Source organism: Schistocerca cancellata, chromosome 8, assembly GCF_023864275.1.
Source record: "Schistocerca cancellata isolate TAMUIC-IGC-003103 chromosome 8, iqSchCanc2.1, whole genome shotgun sequence".
In the NCBI taxonomy this organism is placed as follows: Eukaryota; Metazoa; Arthropoda; class Insecta; order Orthoptera; family Acrididae; genus Schistocerca; species Schistocerca cancellata.
In genome coordinates, this window is record NC_064633.1 from 422,690,267 (window position 1) to 422,714,609 (window position 24,343).

The 24,343-nt window shown below is 39.6% G+C and overlaps 1 protein-coding gene and 1 non-coding gene across 11 annotated transcripts in view; one reads left to right on the top strand and one right to left on the bottom strand.

The window, feature by feature from the left end:
- Nucleotides 1–24,343, bottom strand: part of LOC126095298 (MIT domain-containing protein 1-like) — a 117,992-nt gene that overhangs the window by 72,121 nt on the left and 21,528 nt on the right. For 9 of the 10 annotated variants that reach the window (XM_049910089.1, XM_049910085.1, XM_049910083.1 and 6 more), the window contains one exon: nucleotides 4,197–4,412. In XM_049910089.1, coding sequence (XP_049766046.1) covers nucleotides 4,197–4,332 — 136 coding nt within the window. In that variant the 5' untranslated portion in view covers nucleotides 4,333–4,412. Of the gene's footprint in view, nucleotides 1–4,196; nucleotides 4,413–7,715; nucleotides 7,841–24,343 lie in introns of those variants that run through there. The other variant, XM_049910090.1, reaches the window with a different exon arrangement.
- Trnaa-cgc (transfer RNA alanine (anticodon CGC)) lies at nucleotides 1,196–1,268 on the top strand. The gene has a single exon. It is a non-coding gene; the product is annotated as a tRNA-Ala (tRNA).

A 24,343-nucleotide genomic window follows, 5' to 3' on the forward strand; every position in this document is an offset into this window, starting at 1 on the left:
CAAAACCCTAACACCTATTGAGGGAAACATGAAAATATCTAAGCAGCAGAATTCCACGTTCGTGTTCGGGAGACCACTTTTGAATGCTTTGTATGCCCTCCAAACTGAAAAACTGATCTTGTTGATCACATCGGTTGACTAACTCCCGACATCCAAAATTATAAACACTCTTAAAACAGAAACTCTGCATAGCGCAGACCATGACTTGCCATTTAATCCCCATGAGGGCTGCTGGCTGACTCCAAAAATCTGCGCACACCAAACTGCTTCACAAAATTGTTATAACATCTTGTTCTTTCAGTCTCTGGAACTAAAAAGCTGGCATTTTGCATTCTCACTAACAGTGCTTCTATAAGCTGCTGCGCCCTGCCAGGACATTTAGAAATTTCTTTCCATAAGGTTTTGGGAAATATTGGCTAGTGTGGAAACTCACAAGCCTTTTTAGCCAGCTGTGCAGGCTCCAGGCACAATCTATTTAGGAGGATTAGCATAAGACTAGCGCATCATCACCAGGCTGAATTAAAACTTCCTGACACTAGTAGCAACACTGATGTATACAATAGCACACTGGTGCGGTCAGAAAATTATATGTTGTAACCGTGGTCACTATAGCATGCTCAGAGCTTTAAGTTGTAAAAGACTGGTGGCACCACCTGCTCCTCAGTTTGGGAACTTTGGGTTTGCCAAACCTGTATCAGAGCAAGACTAGCAGACTTTGCCTAGGTACGTGCCATTCAGCATGATCCAGAACGGATGGTGTGGAGAAGGGGCATATATGTCTTATCAGAAGACACAGGCATGGAGAGCATTTATCTAAGTGTGAATTATGAAGCACTTTCAACTGAACTTGGTACACGTAACTTAGTACCTGAAAAAAAGAGTACTATTCAGATGAGACACTACTAAAAACTGTAAGGGAGTTCTTGGTGTTGGTGGTGACAATGATGGTGAGCGACATGTAAAAATGATGGAAGATCATCTTTTCTTTTTTTTTTTTTTTTTTTTTTTTTTGTAGTGTATTCAGCATGACCAGATTAGAGCCTTAGGTCCTCTCTTACATCTGACCAGGAACAACACATACAAAAAATATTACATAACAATCACAATAATAAAAATAATAATAATAATAATAATAACACTAATAATGATGATACAATAATAGAGGAATTATGCATATTAACTACTTACTACACCGAGCGAGGTGGTGCAGTGGTTAGCACACTGGACTCGCATTCGGGAGGACGACGGTTCAATCCCGTCTCCAGCCATCCTGATTTAGGTTTTCCGTGATTTCCCTAAAATCGTTTCAGGCAAATGCCGGGATGGTTCCTTTGAAAGGGCACGGCCGATTTCCTTCCCCATCCTTCCCTAACCCGAGCTTGCGCTCCGTCTCTAATGACCTCGTTGTCAACGGGACGTTAAAAAACACTAACCTAACCTAACTACTTACTACACAACAAAATCAACAATAATAATTTGCACTATTAACAAAAGTAATCATTTGCAGTAATAAAAATATTAGTAATAATAATAATAAACAATGGAGGGTTTGAGAATGATACTGATGCTTAATTTAGCACTTCTGAAGCCTTGTTTGGTATTAGAAGAAGTGGAAGGGATAATGAAAGAGGAGAGGACTGAAATGGTTGATAGGAAAGAAAGAATTCCAACAGTGAACTCTGTAGACAAGGGGAGGGAAAAGTGGTGGGGGAGAGCGGAATGATGAGATTGAGCTGCAAGAAGAGATCATTATTGTGATAGAAGGTGGGCTCTTGGCTGCCTTTTGAAGTTTGAAAGGATTTTAATTTCTCTCATATTTTGATGAAGATTTGTCGAAAGTCAGGTTCCTGATATAGAAAATGATTGATAGAACATGATAGTGCTGTGTAGTTGTACAAAGAAGATTTTACTTTGTTGGGAACAAGTATTTCTGGTGTGACATTCAAATAGTAGAGAAGGTTTTAAGATAAACTGGAAGGAGTGTAATGACTGAGAAGACGATACAGTAAACACAGGGTATTGCCAACTCTCTATTCTTATTGGCACTGAGCTGCTAGGCTGACTGGTGACACTACTCTCGGGGTGGAAGCTGACCTGCAAAAACTGCCCATCAGGGTTCCTAAATGCATTTAATCTAGCTCAGCTGTCACTACAACTTTAATTTAAAGTGTCATCTCTCATAACCTTGACACACCAAAACTTTGCGGCAGCTAAAGGCCAGGTGTAAAGACGATGCTGCATGATGTAATTGCAGTGATCATCGCAACAAGAAAATGAGGGGTTGAGTTTCAGTTCCTATCCCATTAATTCAGACAACTCTCTCATTTTAGCTTAAAAGAGTGCAAACTCTCTCAATTTAGCTTAAGAGAGTGCAATTTCATGTGAGATTTCCACTCTGGATCATGATAAGCAACTCATAAGGGCAGTCCATTAGTTTCGTAGTGTGAGAGAACTTTTGTGGTTGAATAGCAAAAACACCCCAGAAGGCAGGAGGCAACAAAATGAAACTTCGTGGATTGAAAGGGAATGTGATTTTATTTCAGCGAGTCAAATTTACAATGAGTTGGCAATATGAACCCATTTAGCACTATGACACTGCACCCACTCTGGGCCAGATGCATGCACCGATTCAGTTGGGAAGGGTTTCATAAAGCCATTGTATGCAGTACAGGGGCAACTGATTCTTGATACCCCGACATAGCATTGGGATGGAGTTGATGTCCGAGCTGGTTCCACAAATATTCTGGGGATCTTGGCTGCCCATGAGAGTGCTTTAACATCACACACACAGTTCATAGAGACACATGCCGTGTGAAGGTGATCACTATTCTGTTGAAAAATGGCACCACAGTACTGCTGCATGAGAGGTAACAAATGAGGATCCTGAATGTTCTTGACGTACAATTGTGCCTTCATCACTACCAACCATGACCCGATTGCTCCCAACACCATGACCCCAGGTGTAATACCACTGTGGTTCTCTAAAACATTTGAAGAATGGGACCTCTCTCCATGTCACGACCACACGTGCTACCATTTGGGCTAGTGCAGAACCATGATTCATACTTAATATAGTGCGATGCCATTCATCAGCAGTCCATGCTTCCCCATCACAGCACCACTACAAACGCAACTGTTTGTCTTGTGGTGTTCAAAGCAGCCTATGCATGGAATAGTAATTCCCTAGTCTGACTGCTGTTAAGTCTCCGATTAATTGTGTGGGATGATACAGAATATTGCAGGGAGTCCTTTAATTGTTCTCAGATGGTAGGCACATTTGTGAAAGAGTAACACTATGTTAAGTGCACAATATGGCAGTCCTCCCTTGTAGCAGTCAGATGTGGTTGGCCAGATCCATGATGAGGAGTGTGGCTGCCCTCATGTTTCCATGTTGTCCAACATCGAGCCACTGTCACATCCTAATACCGCATAAATCTGGATACTGCACGATTTGACCAGCAGGCCAAATGGAGACACAGAATGAAGTCCCTTTCATACTAAGTCAGGTGGCAACAATGCTGCCTCGTGCGTACGCAGCATCTGTGGGTCCTTAACAGTGATCATTCAATGTCTGACTCTGGCCTGGTAACAACACTAAAAATGAACAACACTAATTCATTCTAGTAGCTATTCTATATGGCACAGAGAATTGCAAATCTAATCATTTACATATCCACTGATGGTGTGTATGTGAACAAAGGTCCATTGACATCTGACAACACTTCTGGGTGTTTCACATTTTTTGTCAGGCAGTGTATAACGTGATAATGTCAATTAGTCAAAATTATGATTGGCACCAATAAAATTTGTTGGACCCAGTCTCATCACATTAACTTTATGTTACTTGCTCAGTGGTAAGTTCACCCATGAATCAATTTATTTTCACTCTTGGAGAAGACACTACTCAACTAGTGGGTTAAGTCAATATTATGGTGAATTGCAAAGACTTATTTTCTGCGTCCTGCATTCATACTTCCGAAAACAAGTCAATAAAATTATTTTGTTTTTACGCTATAGACAGATCTGATTCTTTTTCCTGTCTAACAGAAGACTGGGATGAATAAGTAAGGAGGCAATGCCAATAATCAGTTAACACAATGCCAATAATCAGTTAATAAGCTCATAAAGAAATATTAACTAGCACATAGGCATATTGCATTTTTTTATCATGCTGGCACTCTTTTCAAACAACTTACTTTTGAGAAAATTCACCAGAAGTTGTAGACCCTCCTGGTAGCAAACCAGTGCTTCAGTGAAACGACGCTTCTCATCTAGCTCAACAGCACGACAAAGTATGCTGGTAGCTGCTTTCTCCAAATTTGAATTACTCATGGTCAGTATGCACAAATGTCCTAATATATTTCAAAATCCACAAGTAATCATATTTCTAACAACTTCTTAACATTTCTCATCTGGAAAGAGGTAAAAATGATCACAATATTATTAAAATACAAAATTACCTTTTCTTTATTTGCCTTATGTCAACAGATAGTTTGTTAATAGCATTTACACTAAGACAAGCCACTCCAAACTCCTGACAAGGAAGTAAAGCTTACATGGAACTAGTTTTTGTGTCTTGTGTTGAGGCTGTGTAAACCACAATTTATCTAAAATGGATTTAGTCTAGTATATACCCAGGATCTGAGCAAAGGGGCACAGTGCTGAGGGTGAGAATGGGGAGGCAACTCATTTTTTTAGTTTCAAGGACAAATATAATTACTTATAAAATGAAGCACAAAACTATAAAAAAATGTGTTCACTACTAACCAAACATACTAAAGCTACAAACTACTAATATGATTCTATAGTACAATGTACTGACTTTTGCTGCCCCTCACTGGGTATATCCTTGACCAGTAAACATATTGGAAAATAAAGTGGAGGTATTCCAGTACATCTGAAGAAACGGACAGTTTCCTTCTTCTCACAAAATTGCACTTGCTCTCTCACTGTGTGTGTGTGTGTGTTGTTTTCTATGTTCCCATCTGCTGCTCGAAGCTTACTCTTATTTTAAATCTACATCTACATTCATATTCCGCAAGCCAGTATATGGTGCATGGTGGAACATACACTGTACCACTACTAATCATTTCTTCCCCATTATGTTTGCAAACAAGAGTGAGGCAAAAACAGCTATCTGTATGCCTCTGCACAAGCCCCAATTTCTCTTATCTTATCTTGGTGGTCTTTATGTGAAATGTACATTGGTAGCAGAAGAATTGTTCTGCAGTCAGCTTCAAATGCCTGTTCTCTAAATTTGCTCAATAGTGTTTCTTGAAAAGAATGCCGTCTTCCCTCCAGGGATTCACATTTTTTGAGTAACCGAAATATCTCCATAATACTTGCATGTTGATCGAACCAATTGATAACAAATCCGGCAGTGCACCTCTGAATTGCTTTGATGTCTTCTTTTAATCTGACATGGTGGGGATCCCAAACACTTGAGCAATATTCAAGAATGGGTTGCAGTAGTGTTCTACACATGGTCTCATTTACAAATAGACCAAACCTCCCTAAAATTTCTCCTAATTGACCAAACATGATCATTCACTTTCCCTACTACAATCCTTACATGTTCATTCCATTTCATATCGTTTTGAAATGTTTGCCTAACTAATTGATGTGACTGTATGAAGCAGAACACTACTAATGGTGTACTCAAACACTACATGATTGTTTTTCCTGCTCATTTATGTTAACTTATATTTTTCTATGTTTAGATGTAGCTGCAATTCATCACACCAACTGGAAATTTTGTCTATGTCATCTTGTATTCTCCTTCAGGCACTCAACAATGGTATATTTCAATACACCACAGCATCATCAGCAAAACGCTTCTGACTGCTGCTCCTTGTGTCCATCAGATCATTTATTTATACAGAAAACAACAGCAGTCCTATCACACTCCCCTGGGGCACTCCTGATGGTACTCATGTCTCTGATGAATGCTCACTGTCAAGGAAAGCATACTAGGTTCTATTAACTAAGAAGCCTTCGAAACACTCACATATCTGGGAATCTATTCCATATACTTGTACCTTTCTTACCAGTTTGCAGTGGGGCATCGTGTCAAACACTTTTCAGAAATCTATGAATAAGGAATCTGCCTGCTTCCCTTCATCCATAGTTCACAGGATATCATGTCAGAAAAGGGCAAGCTGAGTTTCACATAAGCAATGCTTTCATCTTCTATTAACAACAAATGCAAAACTTCTTTGTTTGCACCATAACAGAGAAACAGTTTAGCAGTGAAAAAAATAGGAAACCCTGTTATTTGGAAAGAAAAAGACTGTGAGAATCAAGACAGTCATATCCATAACAATAATATGAAAGGAAAAACTGCTACTCACCATACAGCGGAGATGGTGAGTAACAGATAGGCAACAACAACAAGAGGGTCAAACAAGTGAGCTTTCAGCCAAAAAGGCCTTCGTCAGAATTAGAAGACAAAACACACACACACACACACACACACACACACACACACACACACACACGAATGCAACTCACACACTCACGACAACAGTCTCTGGCTGCTGAGGCCAGACTGTGAGCAGCAGCACATGATGGGAGGAGCAGTCTGGATGGTGGGACTAAGGAGGAGGCTGTGTTATGGAGGGGACGGGAGGATGGTAAAGTGCTGCTTGTGGAGGCATACAGGGACAAGGTGGAGAAAGGATAGGGCAGCTAGATGGAATCAGGAGGTTGGACGGATGGCAGGAGGGAAGAGCAGTGGAAAAGGAAAGATTTAAAAGGACTGCAAGTGCACTGAAAGATCTCCTGTGCCTTCTCTCTACAGTTATCCTCTACCTCCCAAAGTCCCACACTCCAGGCATAGAGGAGCATTCCCCTCGTGACTCAGTACCACCCAGGACTGGAGCAACTGAATCACATTCTCCGTCAGGGTTTTGACTACCTCTTGTCATGCTGTGAAATGAATAATGTCCTATCCACTATCCTTCCCAAACCTCACACAGTAGTATTCCACCACTCACTGAACCTACACAATACCTTTGTCCATCCCAGAACAACCCCTGCTCCCAGCTCCTTGCTTCACGGCTCATGGCTCATATCCCTGTAATAGACCTAATTGTAAGACCTGTCCAATACATCCTCCCATCACGACCCACTAAAGTCCAGTCACAAGTATCACCTATTCCCTCAGAGACAGGGCTACTTGTGAAACTAGTTATGTGATCTACAGGCTATGCTGCAACCACTGTGCTGTATTCCACATGAGCATGACAACTAACAAGCTCTCTGCCCACATGAACGTCCACTGACAAACTGTGGCAAAGAAACAGCTGGACCACCCAGTTGCTGAGCACACTGTCCAACACAACATTCTTTATTAAAATGACTGCTTCACATCCTGTGCCATCTTCATCCTTCCTGCCAACACCAGCTTTTCTGAACTGCACAGGTGAGAAATCTCCCTCCAACATTTCCTACATTCCCGTAACTCTTCTGGCCTCAAAGTTTGTTAGTCATTGTCGTACACCAATCTCTCTCCTTTCTTGTTCCCACTCCAGCACTACACAGCCCTCAATTCCAGTAATGCACCCACAGCTCCATTTCTTCTCTCCCTTTTCGCCCCCCCCCCATCCCCCCCACTGCCCTCCTGACTGCACTTAGCTGACCTACCATCTCTCCATCTCGTTGTCCCTGTATGCTTCCACTAATTCTGAAGAAGGCCTTTTCGGCCAAAAGCTTACTTGTTTGACAGTATTTTTCTTGTTGCATATCTGCAACTCAGCATCTCCACCGTATGGTGTGTAGCAGTCTATCATAATACTGTCATTATTCCATCATGGACCGTCTTATTCACATTATATGTATTACATATATGATGGCAAAACAAGTTATATGCAACTACGCACTAAAGTCTGTGGAGGCATCAGTATTTCTTTCCAAATCTGGAATGGAAAAAAAAAGATATGTAACTGCACTTATGACATAGTATTAACTATTAACTCTAATATCCATTATTTATGGTAAAACATGTCTTTAGAGTCCTGTAATCAGTATTTAAAAGCATGTGTCTCAGTGTTATATACTATTACTGTGAAGATTCAGTCCTTAGCTACAGTATCAATTTTCAGGGATCGACTTCAAAAATGATTCATAGGAACAATAATGAAAACAATAACCAGACTTACTGCAAAAAATCTCCATAAATAGTTGGGGATTCTATCTGAGTACACCTACTAATGCATTAAAAAAGAACATTAGTAACTATTACACTGCCAGCTCTGTTAACTACCATGGAACATGGCCTCAGCAGCCAGAGACAGTGGTCGCGCGTGTGTGTGTGTGTGTGTGTGTGTGTGTGTGTGTGCGCGCCTGTCTGCAACTCAACATCTCTGCAACTCAACATCTCCACTATATGGTGAGTAGCAATCATAATATTAATTTAGTAGCAATCATAATATTACCATGGAACAAGAACTAGAGTTAATTTATATGTAGCAGGAAAAAATAAACAAACTGCTCGAAACAGTATTTTCTGAGAATCTGCTGGAATAAACAGCTTATGGAAATGAACAAGATAATTAAAATCAAAATGTTTAATAAGACTGTTAAAGCACACCTCTTACACAATGCATACTACACATTGAAGGACTGCTTCAATAACACAAAAGAAGGGTTTATTAAAAAGGTTGGTACGGATGAAAATTAAAACATATACTTCCACATGTTTCTGACATACTGTCAGTAGGAACAATGACCAACACAATCAGAGAAAATGATTTGCTGTAGTCCATTGTTGCACCGCTCATTCAGGCTATTGGCTACCGGTTTCAGTGCCAAGTACCACAATTAGACTATCCGTGGCATGCAGTCACCAAGCTAGCTTTCCAAGTAAGATTGTCATTTGCATATGACGATATATGACGGGTGAACTAAGAGTGCTGCATCTGCTATGGGAGCCTTGAAACCAATAAAGACACTATCCACTTGTAATACATCTGTCATTTTCCATCTCTATTGCTAGTAAATGTTGATTTGTCCCATTTAATAATTGTATTAAAATGACCATTTCTGAGTAAAGATTAAGTGAACTACAGATTACATGCAAATTAATTTGTCTCTGCCTATATTGTCAGTTTAATAGTTTTCTTTTTTGTGGAGAAGGAGACAACAAAAATGTAGTTCACTTCTTGACTGATATTAGCATAAGTCAGATGAAAAACAAAATCACAGATACCACTGTAGGACTGAGAGAAGGGAAACAGAAAGAGAATGCATATGAAACAGCCGATAAGATGATGACTGAAAAATAAAAGGTAACTAGATAAAAATAACATGTAGTGTAGTGTAGATGTATTCCATCCATACTTTAAAATGTAACTGGATATATAAAAAATCTACTCACCAAGTGGCGGCAGAACGCACACATAAAAGAAGGTTGTAATTGGGCAAGGTTGAAGAGCCAGTGGCTCCTTCTTCAGGGCTAAGGGTTGTGGGGGACGCAAGAGGGGTGAAGCAAAATGACTGGAGAAGTCTAAGAAAAGGGATGGAGTTTGGAAAAGTCACCCAGAACCCCACGTCAGGGGAACTTACCGGACGGGCTGGGAAGGAAAGACTGATTGTTGGAGACTGCACCTGCTGAGAGCTTAAACGTGGAAGACAGGGTAATATGCAAGACAGAACTTACTGCTAAAATATTGTGTATGAGTTAATAAATGTGAGAAGCTAAGTGCATTGTACATTAACAGAGCTAGCAAGGGGACAGCAAAAAATAAGACAGGTAAGAAAGTGAAAGGTCCAGAAAACTAAAATGGAGTAAAGAAAGGAGTAGTTACTGTGAAGAAATGCTGAGACAGAAGAAATTAACATAAATTAAGGCCTGGTGAAAGGTGAGGACCAAGGACATGTTGTAGCGCTAGTTCCCACTGAGTTCTGAGAAACTGGTGTCTGGGGGAAGAATCCAGATAGCACATGTTGTGAAACAGGCACCGAGGTCATGATTGTCATGTTGTAGAGCATGCTCTGCAACAGGATATTGTGTGTTGCCAGTATACACCCTCCACTTACACTCATTCATCATAACTGATAAATTGGTGGTAGTCATGCTGATTTAAAAAGCCAAACAGTGTTTACATAAAAGCTGGTATATGACGTGTCGTTTCATGGGAGGCTACCCCTTTGATAGTATATGTTTTGCCTGTTACAAGGATGGTATAGCTGGTGGTAGGAGGATGCCTTAGGGCAAGTCTTGCAGCAGGGATGGTCACATGGGGTAGGAGCAATAGGGTAGGGAGATGGGTGCATAAGGAGCATACAGTCTGACATGAGTATTGCAAAGACTGGGATGTCACGAAAAGCTATTCTAGGTGTGGTGGGCAAAATCTCAGACAGAATGGATCTCATTTCAGGGCATGATTTTAGGAAGTCAATTAAAGTAAATTTGACATCTATTTTCTTTCCCACCCTCCTTTTATCTTTTTAATATGTAATTCTTTAAAATTTTTGTGCTTTTGTTATTCATTAAACTGCTCTGATCAACTTTTACTGCTGTCTCCTACATTATTTTAATTGCCAAGCTAAGTAGTTTATGTTTTCTCCTATGACTTTCTCTTTCTGTTCGCCCTGTTTTTAAGATTTTGTCCATATTCACACCTTGTCCAGTCAATTGTTTTTTCTTTTCCAATAATTTTTTTCATATCAAATAGACCACTTTTCTAGTGAAAAATTCTTGACCACTTATTACCTCTTGTTAACTATTGTCTGTTCTCACAATTTTTATACGAATTTTTCTCATTTTTATCTGAATTTTTTCCTTGCTTTTCTGTCATCTTTCTATCTTTTATCCACCCCTGCTAGTCTTTTATGCCACTTCAACAATTTCTAACACTCAAAATTGTCCTCTCTTGCCATGATGAATCCCATCACATATTACATTCGTTCTTTTCAAAAACATACTTTCGTGCTATCAGAACTAATGTCCCACATTATGTTTCTTGAAGTGTGCTTGTCCCTTGGAGTTACTCCAAAAGGCCTAACATTGAAAGTCCCTGCTTCAGGATGTAATCCTGCTCTACACCAGGCTCTGTTACAGTTTCAAATACAGAAATCTCTTGGTCTTTCCATCTAATCTGCGATCTATACACCTCATCAGCCAGTTTCCACTCCACCAGACTTCTCTCCTTCTACAAAATCCTGCAGTTATCTGCCCCTCATGTTTCCTTGGATGGTATCACCCACCAAGCCAACTTTGAACTGCAACAGCGTGCCAGACTTCACCTCAAAAAGTTATCCTATCTTCTCCAAAACTACCTCAACAGTGGTGTTTCCTTCTTGTCCCTCTGCAGCTCTCTAAACAGCCACACCATCAACCACCACTCCTCTTCTACAAACCAAGCTTGGCCAAATGCCTTCACATCCCACAGACTTCATCATTGCTTCTCAGACCAGTAACTCATAATCACAAGAACCCATCACAACAGTGCAGTGTCCTCAATCTGCTGCCTAAAGCACTCTACTCTCCTGAGTTACCTGTATTATCCAAGGGTCTCACTTCCAGCCTTAAACCTGCATTTGATCATGCTGCTTCAGTGAAGGACCTACTTTCCTTCTCATGTAATGTCAACTGGACATGTCGTTATGTGATCCAATCCCAAACACTTTCCAACAGCAACATGAACTTGAACAGTTCTGACCATGACCCCGACATGATCAACCACCACTACCTCAGGATCATTCCTTAGAAGTCTTCCAAGTACTCCTCACATCCAGTGTTGCTTCACAAACCTTCCTCAGGCCTCTACAACATGACCCTAACATGTCCTCTCCAGGTTTTACATTCCCTAAAAGCTGATGACTCCATCATTATCCCCCCCAGCAGACAAAGAATCTACCACTGTGTTACTTGATCGAAAGGAGTATGTTAGTGAAGGTCTACGCCAGCTGTCCGACACCTCTACATGCAGCATCTACCATTAAGATCCCTTACCTGTGATTCAAATTATCTGCAGTTCCTCCTTAAAACATCAGGTCCCTCACAAGGACTAACACCTCAATCCATAGAACTTCTCACCCCCACCAAAACCGTGCACCCCAACCTTTTACGTTCTTTCTAGGATCCACAAACCCAGCCAATTTGTCCGTCTTAAAGCTGCTGGCTTCAAAGCACCCACCAAATGTATATCTGCCTTAGCTGCTCAACACCTACAACCCCTAGCACAAAGAGTTCCTTCCTACATTAAAGACACCAACCATTTACTTGATTGTTTGAAATATGGGTTTGTCCCACTCTCATCACACACCTTGCTTGTCAACATTGATGCCGTCTCCCTCTATACTAACATCCCCCATGTACATGGTCTGTCTGCTGCTGAGCATTTCAGCACCCATCTGATTCCAAAACTATGACATCCTTCCTACTCACCTTAATCAACTTTATACTTACCAACAACTAATTCACCTTTGAGGGGCAGGCCTACAAACAAATCAGGGCTATGGCCATGGCAACAAGGACGATGACTTCCTATGCAAACCTTTTCATGGGTTGCTTGGAGGGGGCTTTCTTGGGATTCATAAGTCTTTAGATCCTGGTTTGGTTTAGATACATTGACGACATCTTTACCATACGGACTCATGGCTAGGCTGACCTGTTAAAATTCCTGGAATCTCTGAATACCTTCTCCCAGTTATATTTCACATGGTCCTATTCTGAATCCCCTGCCACTTTCCTTGATGTTGATTTTGCCTTCATCAAAGCCCAGCTACACACGTCTGTCTACATTAAACCTACTAACAAAAAACTGGGCTTACATTTTGACAGTTGCCATCCTTTCCACGTCAAATGTTCCCTTCCACACAGCCTTGGCATTTGAGGCAAATGTATTTGTTAGGGTGCAGACTCTTCTTATCAATACACAACCATTCTCACCTCAGCCTTCACATGCAATGCTAGTACTGCTCATCCCCTCAAAAAACATCTTCGGAGCACACCACTGGTCACTCAGTATTATTCTGGTCTGGAATATATTAATCACCTACTTCGACAACGCCATGACTTCCTAAAATCATGGCCTGAAATGAGGTCCATTCTGTCTGAGATTTTGCCCACCACACTTAGAGTAGCTTTTTGCCAGCCTCCCATTCCCCGCAATATTCTTGTCAGACCTTACCCTCCTCCTACACCCATCTCCCTACCCTACGGCTCCTACCCCTGTGACCATCCCTGCTGCAAGAGTTGCCCTATGCACCCTCCTGCCAACACCTATAGCAGCCCTTTAACAGGAAAACATATACTACCAAAAGGAGGGCCACCTGTGAAACAACAGGTCGTATACCAGCCAACATGCAAACATTATTTGGCCTTCTACATCAGCATGATTACCACCACATTATCAGTAAGGATGAATGGGCATAGGTAGAGGGTATATATTGGCAACATACAATATCCTGTTGCAAAGCATGCTCTACAATATGGCAAAAGTGACCTTGGTGCCTGTTTCACCTCATGTGCCATATGGATTCTTCCTCCAGACACCAGTTTCTCAGAACTCCACAGATGGGAACTAGTGCTACAACATGTCATTGATTCTTGCCACCGACATGGTCTTACTTTACGTTAATTTCTTCCATCTCAGCATTTCTTTACAGTAACTACTCCTTTCTTTGCTTCATTTTAGTTTTCTACATCTTTCATTTTCTTACCTGTATATTTTTCGCCATCCCCTCACACCTATGTTATGTACAATGCACTTAGCTTCTTACTCTTATTAACACATACACATTGTTTTAGCATTAAGCTCTACCTTGCACATTACCCTGTGTTCTACCTCTAAGCTCTCAGGTTTTCAAATCTTGTCCGATCCAGTCCCCAACAACCAGTCTTCTCTTCTCATCCTGTCCCATAAGTCTCCCATGACCCGAGGTTCTGAGTGACTTTTCCAAACTCTACCCCTTTTCCTAGACCTCTCTAGTCCTTTTGCTTCACCCCTCTTGCTTCCCCTTCAACCCTTCAGTCTAAAGAGGGAGCCACTGGCTCTGAAACCTTGCCTAATCATAACTTTCTTTTATATGTGTGTTCTGCCACTGCATGGTGAGTAGATATTTTATCTATTCAGTTACATTACACTGTCAAAAGTTGATTGTTTTTGTTGTCATAATAATTCACACTCTGACGTTTATGCCCACAGGTAATCGTACCAGCCCCTTGTCTTAGTACTTAAATCTGATAATGCCCCATTTCACTAAATGTTAAAGCAAAAAAATGTTTAAAGAAAGACAAAATAACAAGAAAAAGAAGTAGTACTAAAGGAAACAAAGGAGCAACATACACTGCAGCTGTCCACTGTAATACATCTCCTGCTTAGCAAGAGGAAATGGAAAGCTTTGAGATATACAGTGAGTTGTAGAACATATATTGGAAAGGCAGATTAGAGGCCATAGGAGGAGGAATGTTCATCACATTTGACAAAAATATTGTCTCTAGTGAGGTCAGAGTTGAGTGTGACATTGAAGTCATTTGGTCGAATATAATGGGTGTAGGTGAAACTAAGTTGATTGTTGGATGTTTTTACCAGCCACCCGATTCTGTTGTGGCAGTTCTAGAGTCATTCAAAGAAAGTCTTCCATCAATAGTGCATAGATATCCAGATCATGCGATACTAGTTGGGAACAACTTTGACCTACCGAGTATAGATGGCAATGTCTATGGATTCACTGTGGGGGGAGGGGGGGGGGGGGGTTTACAGACAAATAGTCATGAGAAATACTTTTGAATAAGTTTTCTGAGAACTGTCTTGAGCAGCTAGCTCAACAGCCCACACACAATGGAAATATTTTAGACCTTGTAGCTACAAATAGGCTGGTCCTTATCGACAATGTCAATATAGAAATGGGGATTAGCGATCATGATGCCATCATAGCAGCTATGATTACGAAAGTTAATAAATTAGTCAAGAAGGCTCTGCTAGATATAGCAGCTATTGATATCTTACTTAGACAGTGAACAGGCATCACTTGTTCCCGTAAGATGTGTATAGAGGTATTATTGCCAAAGTTTAAGCAGCTTGTAAATTGTGGCCTGGGGAGTTATGTCTAGTAAGTGGATAAAGGACGGAAAAGACCCACCATGGTTCGGAGGATGCTGAGGAAGCGGAGTCTATTGCACTCTCAGTTCAAAAGGAAATGAACAAATGAGGACAATTGAAGGTTGCAGAAATTTGTGCGTCTGCGAAAAGATCTATGCACAAAGCATACAACAGCTACCACCATCACACCTTAGCAAAAGATCTGGCAGAGAACCCAAGAAAATTCTGGTCTTATGTAAAATCGCTTAGTGGGTCTAAGTCTTCCATTCAGGTATATGTTGACCAGCCAGTCTGGATGGCAGTTGAAGATGGCAAAACGAAAGGCGAAGTTTTAAATTTAACATTCAGGAATCATTCACACAGGAGAATAGTACAAACATACCATCATTTGAGTGTCAGACAGGTTCTTGTATGGGAGGCATAGTAATAAACATGCCTGGTGTAGAGAAACAACTGAAAGGTTTGAAAGCAAATAAATCACCAGGTTTGGATGGAAGCCTAATTCAGTTTTACAAAGAGTACTCTACGGCATTGGCCTCTTACCTAGCCTGCGTTTATCATGAACCTCTTGCCCAGCACAAAGTCCAAAGCAACTGGAAAAAGTGAAGGTAGCTCCAGTATATAAGGATAAAAGAAAGGACCCGCAAAATTACAGACCAATATCCCTAACTTCTGTTTGCTGCAGAATCCTTCAACATATTCTCAGTTTGAATATAATAAATTTTCTTGAGACTGAGAAGCTTATGTCCACAAATCAGCATGCTCTTAGAAAGCAATGCTTGTGCGAAACTCAGCTTGCCTTTTTCTCACATGATATATTGCGAACTATGGATGAAGGGCAACAGGCAGATTACATATTTCTATATTTCCAAAAAGCATTTGACATGGTGCCCCATCGCAGGGTATTAATGAAGGTATGAGCATATGGAATAAGTTTGCAGATATGTGAGTGGCTCGAAGACTTCTTAAGTAATAGAATCCAGTATGTTGTCCTCAACGGTGAGAGTTCATTGGAGACAAGGGTATCATGAGAAGTACATCAGGGAAGTGTAACATGACCACTGTTGTTCTCTACATACATAAATGATTTGGCAGAAAGAGTGGTCAGCAATTTGCGGTTGTTTGCTGATAACACCATGGTGTGTGGTAAGTGTCACAGTTGAGTGACTGTAGGAAGATGCAAGATGACTTGGACAAAATTTCCAGTTGGTGTGATGAATGGCAGCTAGCCCTAAATGTGGAAAAATGTATGTTAATGCTGATGAGTAGGAAGATCAAACCTGTAATTTTCAGATGCAATATTATTAGTATCCTGTTTGACAGAGTCAAGTTGTCTAAATATCTGGGTGTAATGTTGCAAAGCAATATGAGACTGAACGAGCATATGAGAATTGTGGTTTGAAAAGCAAATGACCAATTTCAGTTTATTGGTAAAATTTTAGGAAAGAGTGGTTCGCCTGTAAAGGGGACCACATATGGGACACTGGTGCAACCTATTCTTGATTATTGCTCGAGAGTTTGGGATTCGTACCAGGTCAGATTGAAGGAAGACATCGAAGCAGTTCAGAGACGGACTGCTAGATTTGTTACTGGTAGATTTGAATAACATGGAAATGTTATGAAGATCCTTCAGGAACTCAAATGGGAATCCCTGGAAGGAAGGCAATGTTCTTTTCCAGAAACACTACTGAGAAAATTTAGAGAACTGGTCTACCGTATCTTCCTTCCCCCTCGGCGTTGTTGTTGTTACCGTGAGACACCGTTATACCAAGAGGAAAGGCGCGTCGATCTTAGAGCATGAGATATGATGACCTTAGGCCATTGACAACACACAACGGTCACGGTAGCACCTGATTCCAGAATAGCTACAGTAGTTAGGATCTACGAACTATCCCCACTTGACCAGGTCCCCAAAACTTAACTCGTTACGAGATCCCTTCGAAGCAAATTGTCATAACGATCGTCTATAAAGGCTTCGTACGAGAAGAAATGTTACAGTTTATGGAATAATAACAGATACGACCAAACTGTCTTGTCTCTTCTGCTTTATTTAACATAACTTCGTTCACAGTTTCATTTCGCATTCACCACTCATTCACCGAAACCCTTTGATGAACAGTTTTGGTTGCTTGACACCAACAGTCAATGATAATGATACAGCTTTTCTCCTTTTTATAGATTGAAGCCCGCTCTCTGTGATATAATTAAAAAAAAAAAACAATGGTCTCAATACCGCGTCCCTCATGAGATGCGAATAGACTTATCCTGGAATTGACCGCCCTGTAGGTGTACTCAGTTTAATGACCACACTTCGCTATCTGCTATTTCTCGTAACTGAATGTCCATTTGTTAGTCTGATTATACACTCTAGCTATTTAAAATTCGCCCCTATATTTTTGACAACGCACAATTAGCACTTCTTTACTTGTTTATTTCTAAGAGTAAACGGAAAAAAAGACGCCGTATCATCAGCTTAGACGATATAAAGCAAAACACCTTAATATGCCCAATTTTACCTCTTCTTATAAGATCGGCTACCTTACTCATTAATTTACTACATATTATTTCCAATAACACTAAACAGGTATCGCCGTTATATTTTAATTGTATTCAAAAGCATGTTACTACTATTATGACCGACCAAATCATAACAAATCGCGTGGCGTGCGTTTTTAACGATAACTTTACGCTATTCAAGTTCCGTTACAGCTATCTTGATTCATAATGTTACAATGGCATTTGAAGCTGACAGCCAAACGATTTTACTGCCGGCAACATACATTGCGCGTAAGGACCATGAAGATAAGATAGGGCTCATATGGAGCCACGTCCGCCTCTGTAGTGCAACGTTAGCATTACCACCTACCAAGCAAGGGGACCCAGGTTCGATTCCTGGCAGGGGACTGGGTGTTGTGTGTGTCCTTCATCATCATTTTCATCATGATTGACATGCAAGTCGCCGAAGTGGCATCAACTAAAAAGACTTGCAATATGGCGGCCGAACCCCAAAGGGGATATCCCGGCCAATGAATGCCATATGATCATTTCATTTCATATGGAGCCACATAAACAGTGGCTTTTCCCTTGCTCTGTTTGCGAGTGGAACAGGTAGGAAGTAACTAGTGGTGGTGCAAGGTCCTTCCGCCACACATGGTGCCCCCTGCCACACACTGTTCGATGGCTTGAGGAGTTTCTTTATAGATGTTGATGCAGATGTAGAAGTTTAATAAATTTTCTGGGCAGGGCATTGATCAGCGCATTGTTACAGATGTACATCCGGTAATAGTTGGCTAACCCGAAGAATGACCTTAGCTCACATATTGTGGAATGCTTGGGAAAGGTTGTAATAGCTCTCATTCTCCTGCAGCAGGCACATTTACTGCCCACTGACTGAGCTGCCTATAAACTCCAAACTTCTGCTGCTCTGAGCATTCATTTTGATGGATTAATGACCATGTTGTGTTCGCACAATTAGGTGAATACCTTACAACAGTGTTCTGCCTCATCATGCAACGTGAATTAGAATGTTGTTGATGTACATGTAGCAGAATATGAAGTCACATGTCATCTCATCTGTAAATCGCTGAAAAGTTTGTGCTGTTTCACAAAGTGCAAATGGCGTTTTGGTAAAATCAAATAGTCTCAACAGTGTACAAACTGCAGCCTTCAAAATATTCTGAAGAGTAATTGGTATGTGGCAGAATGCAAACATTTAAAATATGAAATGGCCATGAAGAAAGGCAATACGAGGGAAGAAATAGTGGTTTTATACTGTTTTAGCCTTAAGTTGTCTGTAATTATCACCTGGTGACCAACTGTTATCATTCTTTGATACTACGTACATCAGTGAAGACTGTCGGCTGCTTGAGCGGCAGACTCTGTGGGTGAACAGTAGGAAGAAATTTTGACTGCTTACCTTTCACTTTTCAGGTGTCAGTCTGTACAGTCTAACATTAACAGGACCTCAATGCAGTGTGAGAATTTGGTGTACAGTTGAATGGCGTATAGGTACTAATGCAAGTGAGTAGTGGGTGACACACAGAAACTTAAATAGTAGGTCACCATATAGAGTCTTACCAGGGATCATCAGAATGCCAGTGTCTATAGTGTGGTATAGATATCCATGGCATGCCAATCAAGTTGTGGAATCAGTGAGGCAGTGGTAGTGAAGATCAGTCAGGCCGCCGTAAAAAGATAGAAAATCTGCTTTGATAATTGACTGAAGTAGACAAGCAACCAGATGACTTAACAACAAAGATGAAAATTGACTGGTAGTGTTACATAACTGTAGATCAATATGACTGACTCATGTGCGAATACAAATATCTATTATCTGTTAATGAAGGCAGGATGGTGAATAAACAGACCTGTGTCCACTAGAAACAGTAATTTGGCCTTAAGTTCTGCAAAAGTTATTTGATGACTTTCTCTGTGGTAATCAATAACCGTTATTACTGACTTCACTGTTTTGTTTCCCATTCTGGGGAAAAAAAAAAAAAAAAAAAAAAAAAAAAAAAAAAAAAAAAAAAAAAAAAAAAAACTGATTGGCATTCATACCAATCTACACTTGTTTGTACATTTAGGAATCCACTTTAGCTTATACACTTGTTGCCACAAAGAACACATAAGAAACTTTATGTGAAGCTCTCCTACTTTCCTAGTTAGTTCAGTAACTTGGACTCGAGATGCCCCTACGTGATCTTACATCTCTAGTATGCAACTGACAATCTGTGTCAAGAGTATTAACATCTCTAGTGCATACTGTGATAAATTTTCGGATGTTGGACATCATATTAAGCAGTGATGGAATGTAATTTTTACTCCAAGGTCTTCAATAAATAAAAGCTTTGCTAAGTGTTTCGTCTTAGGCTACCACAGCTGGTGAACAAGGATGTGCTTTTAATTGTGCCGAATGTATCTGTGCTTGGAAGTACAGCTAAGGCATTTGGCATTTCTGTCACAATATGTCCATTTAGGCTGGCAACCACATAACTCTATTTAGTGTTGTCAGGGGTGATGTGAGCCAGAACTTTTTTATTTCTATGTAGATGAACAATAACACTAAATGATTGAGCTCAAATAGTTGAGGCTTTACGGCAGTCGGGTTGAATACAACATCTGCCATCAACCATTCAGTGTTTGTGATGCTTGTCTTAGTCAACAAGACATAATGAATGATGTATCTCACCCATGAAAACAATCAAAGAAGACTATGTAATTTACTACATTATTTACAATGTCATTGTTGTTAAGTTTATCACAGCAAAGTCACAAAACTATTGGGTTCACAACATTACTTGACTGCGGACGTCTCAGTTAAAGTTAACAACAAAAGAAAGAAAGCACGAACCACTAAATTGCATTTGGCAGCAAGAGAGTCATTCTTGAACTAGCTTCACTCACAAGTCCAATGATCAAAAAGACATGAAAGTATACAATAAAAGTATACACCACATTCAGTAGAGAGATGAAAAAGTAAGAATGAGTTGTGGAAAGAAAACTGCAGTTAACGCAACATGCTCATGGAGGAAGCAGAACTTTCATATGCATGGAAGACAATAAAACAAATTTATAAATGAAGAAAACTCATGTCCTTGTGTGTGTGTGTGTGTGTGTGTGTGTGTGTGTGTGTGTGTGTGTTTCCTCTGTATCAGATTGCTCTGAAGAAGGGCACTGACCAACATTTCTAGTCTTGTTTAGGGACCCATAACCCAACCACTTAATGCATTAACTATAAAGTGAATTGTTACACATTTCAGTATTTATATGTAAGTTATACTTGCAAAGGAGGCAACAAGACTGATTATTCTAATTACACAGAAACTCTGTCACCACCTCATTAGGGAGGGGTTACACAGCAGAATTTTAAAACAGGACAGAATGCCAAATACAAGATACTGTAGAACAGCATGGTTTCTGAGCTGTCATGTCATGACTGGATAATATGTTTGTCCTAAAACAGCTAATCAAGACATTATTAAAAGCCAACTTGGATAACATTTAGCTTTCGTAGGCCTGGGAAAAGCCTATAGTAGAGAATGAGATAATAAATTATTAAAAAGTTTTACATATATCTGAATTACAGCTGATATAAGTCACAACAATGAACAATATAAATTATACAATAAAACACAAAAGGGTCACACTTTTTCTTTGACATTTATAGGCAAGAAGTTCTCAAGAAATGGAGAAAATGTGTACCAAAACAAGTGAAAATTATTTGTACACTCTCTTGTTCACATGTGAGTAGGTTCTGATTGTCTGTGACGAAGTATGAACTATATGACAGGAAAGCTAATGAAGAAATGACCAAAACTTGATATGGTTATAAGCATTGGGAAAAAATGCAATACTTGAGAAGTTGTGTAACTGCTGTATATCCTGAATTAGAAAACACAACAATTGTAAGCAGTATAAGTAATTTGAAAAATTTGTCTCAGAAGATGGTAAAAACAAAATAGTAACACAAAGGAGGAAATGTTTCAAAATTCTCAATTTCTGGCTTTCTTCAGCAAAATAAAAACCAAAGATACAGAACAGTTACTGAGACAATTAGTACTTATAGAGCAGTGTGTCAGTAAATGAACAACAGTGATAAAAACAAACTGAAAGCACTATAGCAGAATATATAAATATCTCCTCTTCCTCTTCTAAACAGCAGCACTAAGAACAAGCTTGACTGAAACATAAAACTGTCCACATGCACCTTGGATATTCGGATGGAAAGAAATGTGAAAGGAAGGAAAAATATCAAACTCTCCAAACTATGCATTAAGAGAGAAGGTTCATAATATTAACAGAAAATAACAATGGAAGAAGTGAGCTTTGATAAAAGTCTGACTTGCACAGAAAGCATTCTTTCATAATGTTCTGCAGCTACCACCAAAATGGAAAATCTTCAGGTATACATAATGCGTCAAAGTATTCATTACCAAATGAGAAGAAATTACTAGCAACTTAATCTGCACACTGTATTAACAATAAACTGTCACTATGCTGCTAAATACTACTTGTGCTTGCATCAGCTAAATGTAACCTGCTAATTTAAACTTGAAGAAAATCATTTGCTCTGAAAAAGGCTGCCACTTTCCCAGTTATATTAAATACTTGCTTTTTCTCTTCTTTTGGTGGTTTAATATTTACTTGATTTCCATGGTCTCTTTTGAAGGAAATGGTTATCTACAACTGTAACAATAAAGGACACTACTAGTTGTCATACAGCTGTACTCTAACAGTATTTGTCCTTAACACCAACCCTGAATTTACAATGAACTCTGCATTTCACAACCAGAGTACCAGAAGAAAAAATAATTTACATATAAAGTACGCATTTTTATCGAAGGCTCAAGATATGAGTTTTATACTATGTTGCAAAAATGTATACTGCTACTTCCTATATAACCAACTGGAATTTTGGAGCATAAATCACTGCCAGTTCAGTGCGGAATGGCAAATATAAGGGAAGGAAATAATGTACTACAGTGTTCAAGTAGTGAGGTAATGGAAACAAAGTTTTGACTGGAATGGCAGCTACTGCTGCCTTAACCACATTTGATAATAAGACTGCTTCATATTCTTGCCCAGTTCAGGGGAAATATCCTGGTAAGAAATAAAAAACAATAAGTTAAAAAAAATATTGTATTGCCCTGTGGGACATCAAGATGTATTCTTACAGCAACAATTCAACAATTTGTAACTACATTTACACCTACAAAATATTATTTTACGGCACTGATTGGTTTAGTACATAATAACGGCATTCCATGAACATGCAGCATCTCATATAATAATTTTTTTAGAATTGCTGCAATGATCTTTCAGTAACTAAATAAATGGAAAATTGTTCAGCCCTGATTTGAACTTTCTATTTTCTATAAATCACACAAGGTAAGAATGGAATTGAGAATAGCAACACACAGCAATGGAACAAACCAAGCAAAACTGTCTTCAAGATACACCTTTTATGCACAGAGTTGTTTTGATTCGCTTAACAACCACAGAACCAAGTGTTTTTAAGTAGTCCAACAATAAAAAGTTATAAAGATTGTGTATATCTGAAACATTTGCACTTATGCCTCACAGCATACACTCAAAGACAAGAATACTGTCTTACGTCACATTAATCCATTCACAAATCACATTCTGTATATTCCATCTTCAGATGTGTGAAGTGAGTCAAGTTATATATTAACAGGCAGAATCAGCCACTGCAGGGTAAATCTGTAAAATGTGCTAACAGCAAATTATGATTACTGCTAATCTACTCACACTGACAATTGTGAGAATTACTTCTATATATTTTATATAGTAGTACAAGTTTATATGCCAACTATCTCTGCAGATGACGAAGAAATTGATGAAATGTATGATGAAATAAAAGAAATTATTCAGGTAGTGAAGGGAGACTAAAATTTAATAGTCATGGGTGACTGGAATTCATCAGTAGGAAAAGGGAGAGAAGGAAACATAGTAGGTGAATATGGATTGGGGCTAAGAAATGAAAAAGGAAGCCGCCTGGTAGAATTTTGCACAGAGCATAACTTAATCGTAGCTAATACTTGGTTTAAGAATCATAAAAGAAGGCTGTATACATGGAAGAAACCTGGAGATACTAAAAGGTATCAGATACATTATATAATGGTAAGACAGAGATTTAGGAACCAGGTTTTAAATTGTAAGATATTTCCAGGGGCAGATGTGGACTCTGACCACAATCTATTGGTTATGAACTGTAGATTAAAACTGAAGAAACTGCAAAAAGGTGGGAATTTAAGGAGATGGGACCTGGATAAACTGAAAGAACCAGAGATTGTACAGAGTTTCAGGGAGAGCATAAGGGAACAATTGACAGGAATGGGGGAAAGAAATACAGTAGAAGAAGAATGGATGGCTTTGAGGGATGAAATAGTGAAGGCAGCAGAGGATCAAATAGGTAAAAAGACGAGGGCTAGTAGAAACCCTTGGGTAACAGAAGAAATATTGAATTTAATTGATGAAAGGAGAAAATATAAAAATGCAGTAAATGAAGCAGGCAAAAAGGAATACAAACGTCTCAAAAATGATATTGACAGGAAGTGAAAAATGGCTAAGCAGGGATGGCTAGAGGACAAATGTAAGGATGTAGAGGCTTATCTCACTAGGGGTAAGATAGATACTGCCTGTGCAGGAAAATTAAAGAGAACCTTGGGGAAAGGAGAACCACCTGCATGAATATCTAGAGCTTTGATGGAAACCCAGTTCTAAGCAAAGAAGGGAAAGCAGAAAGGTGGAAGGAGTATATAGAGGGCTTATAC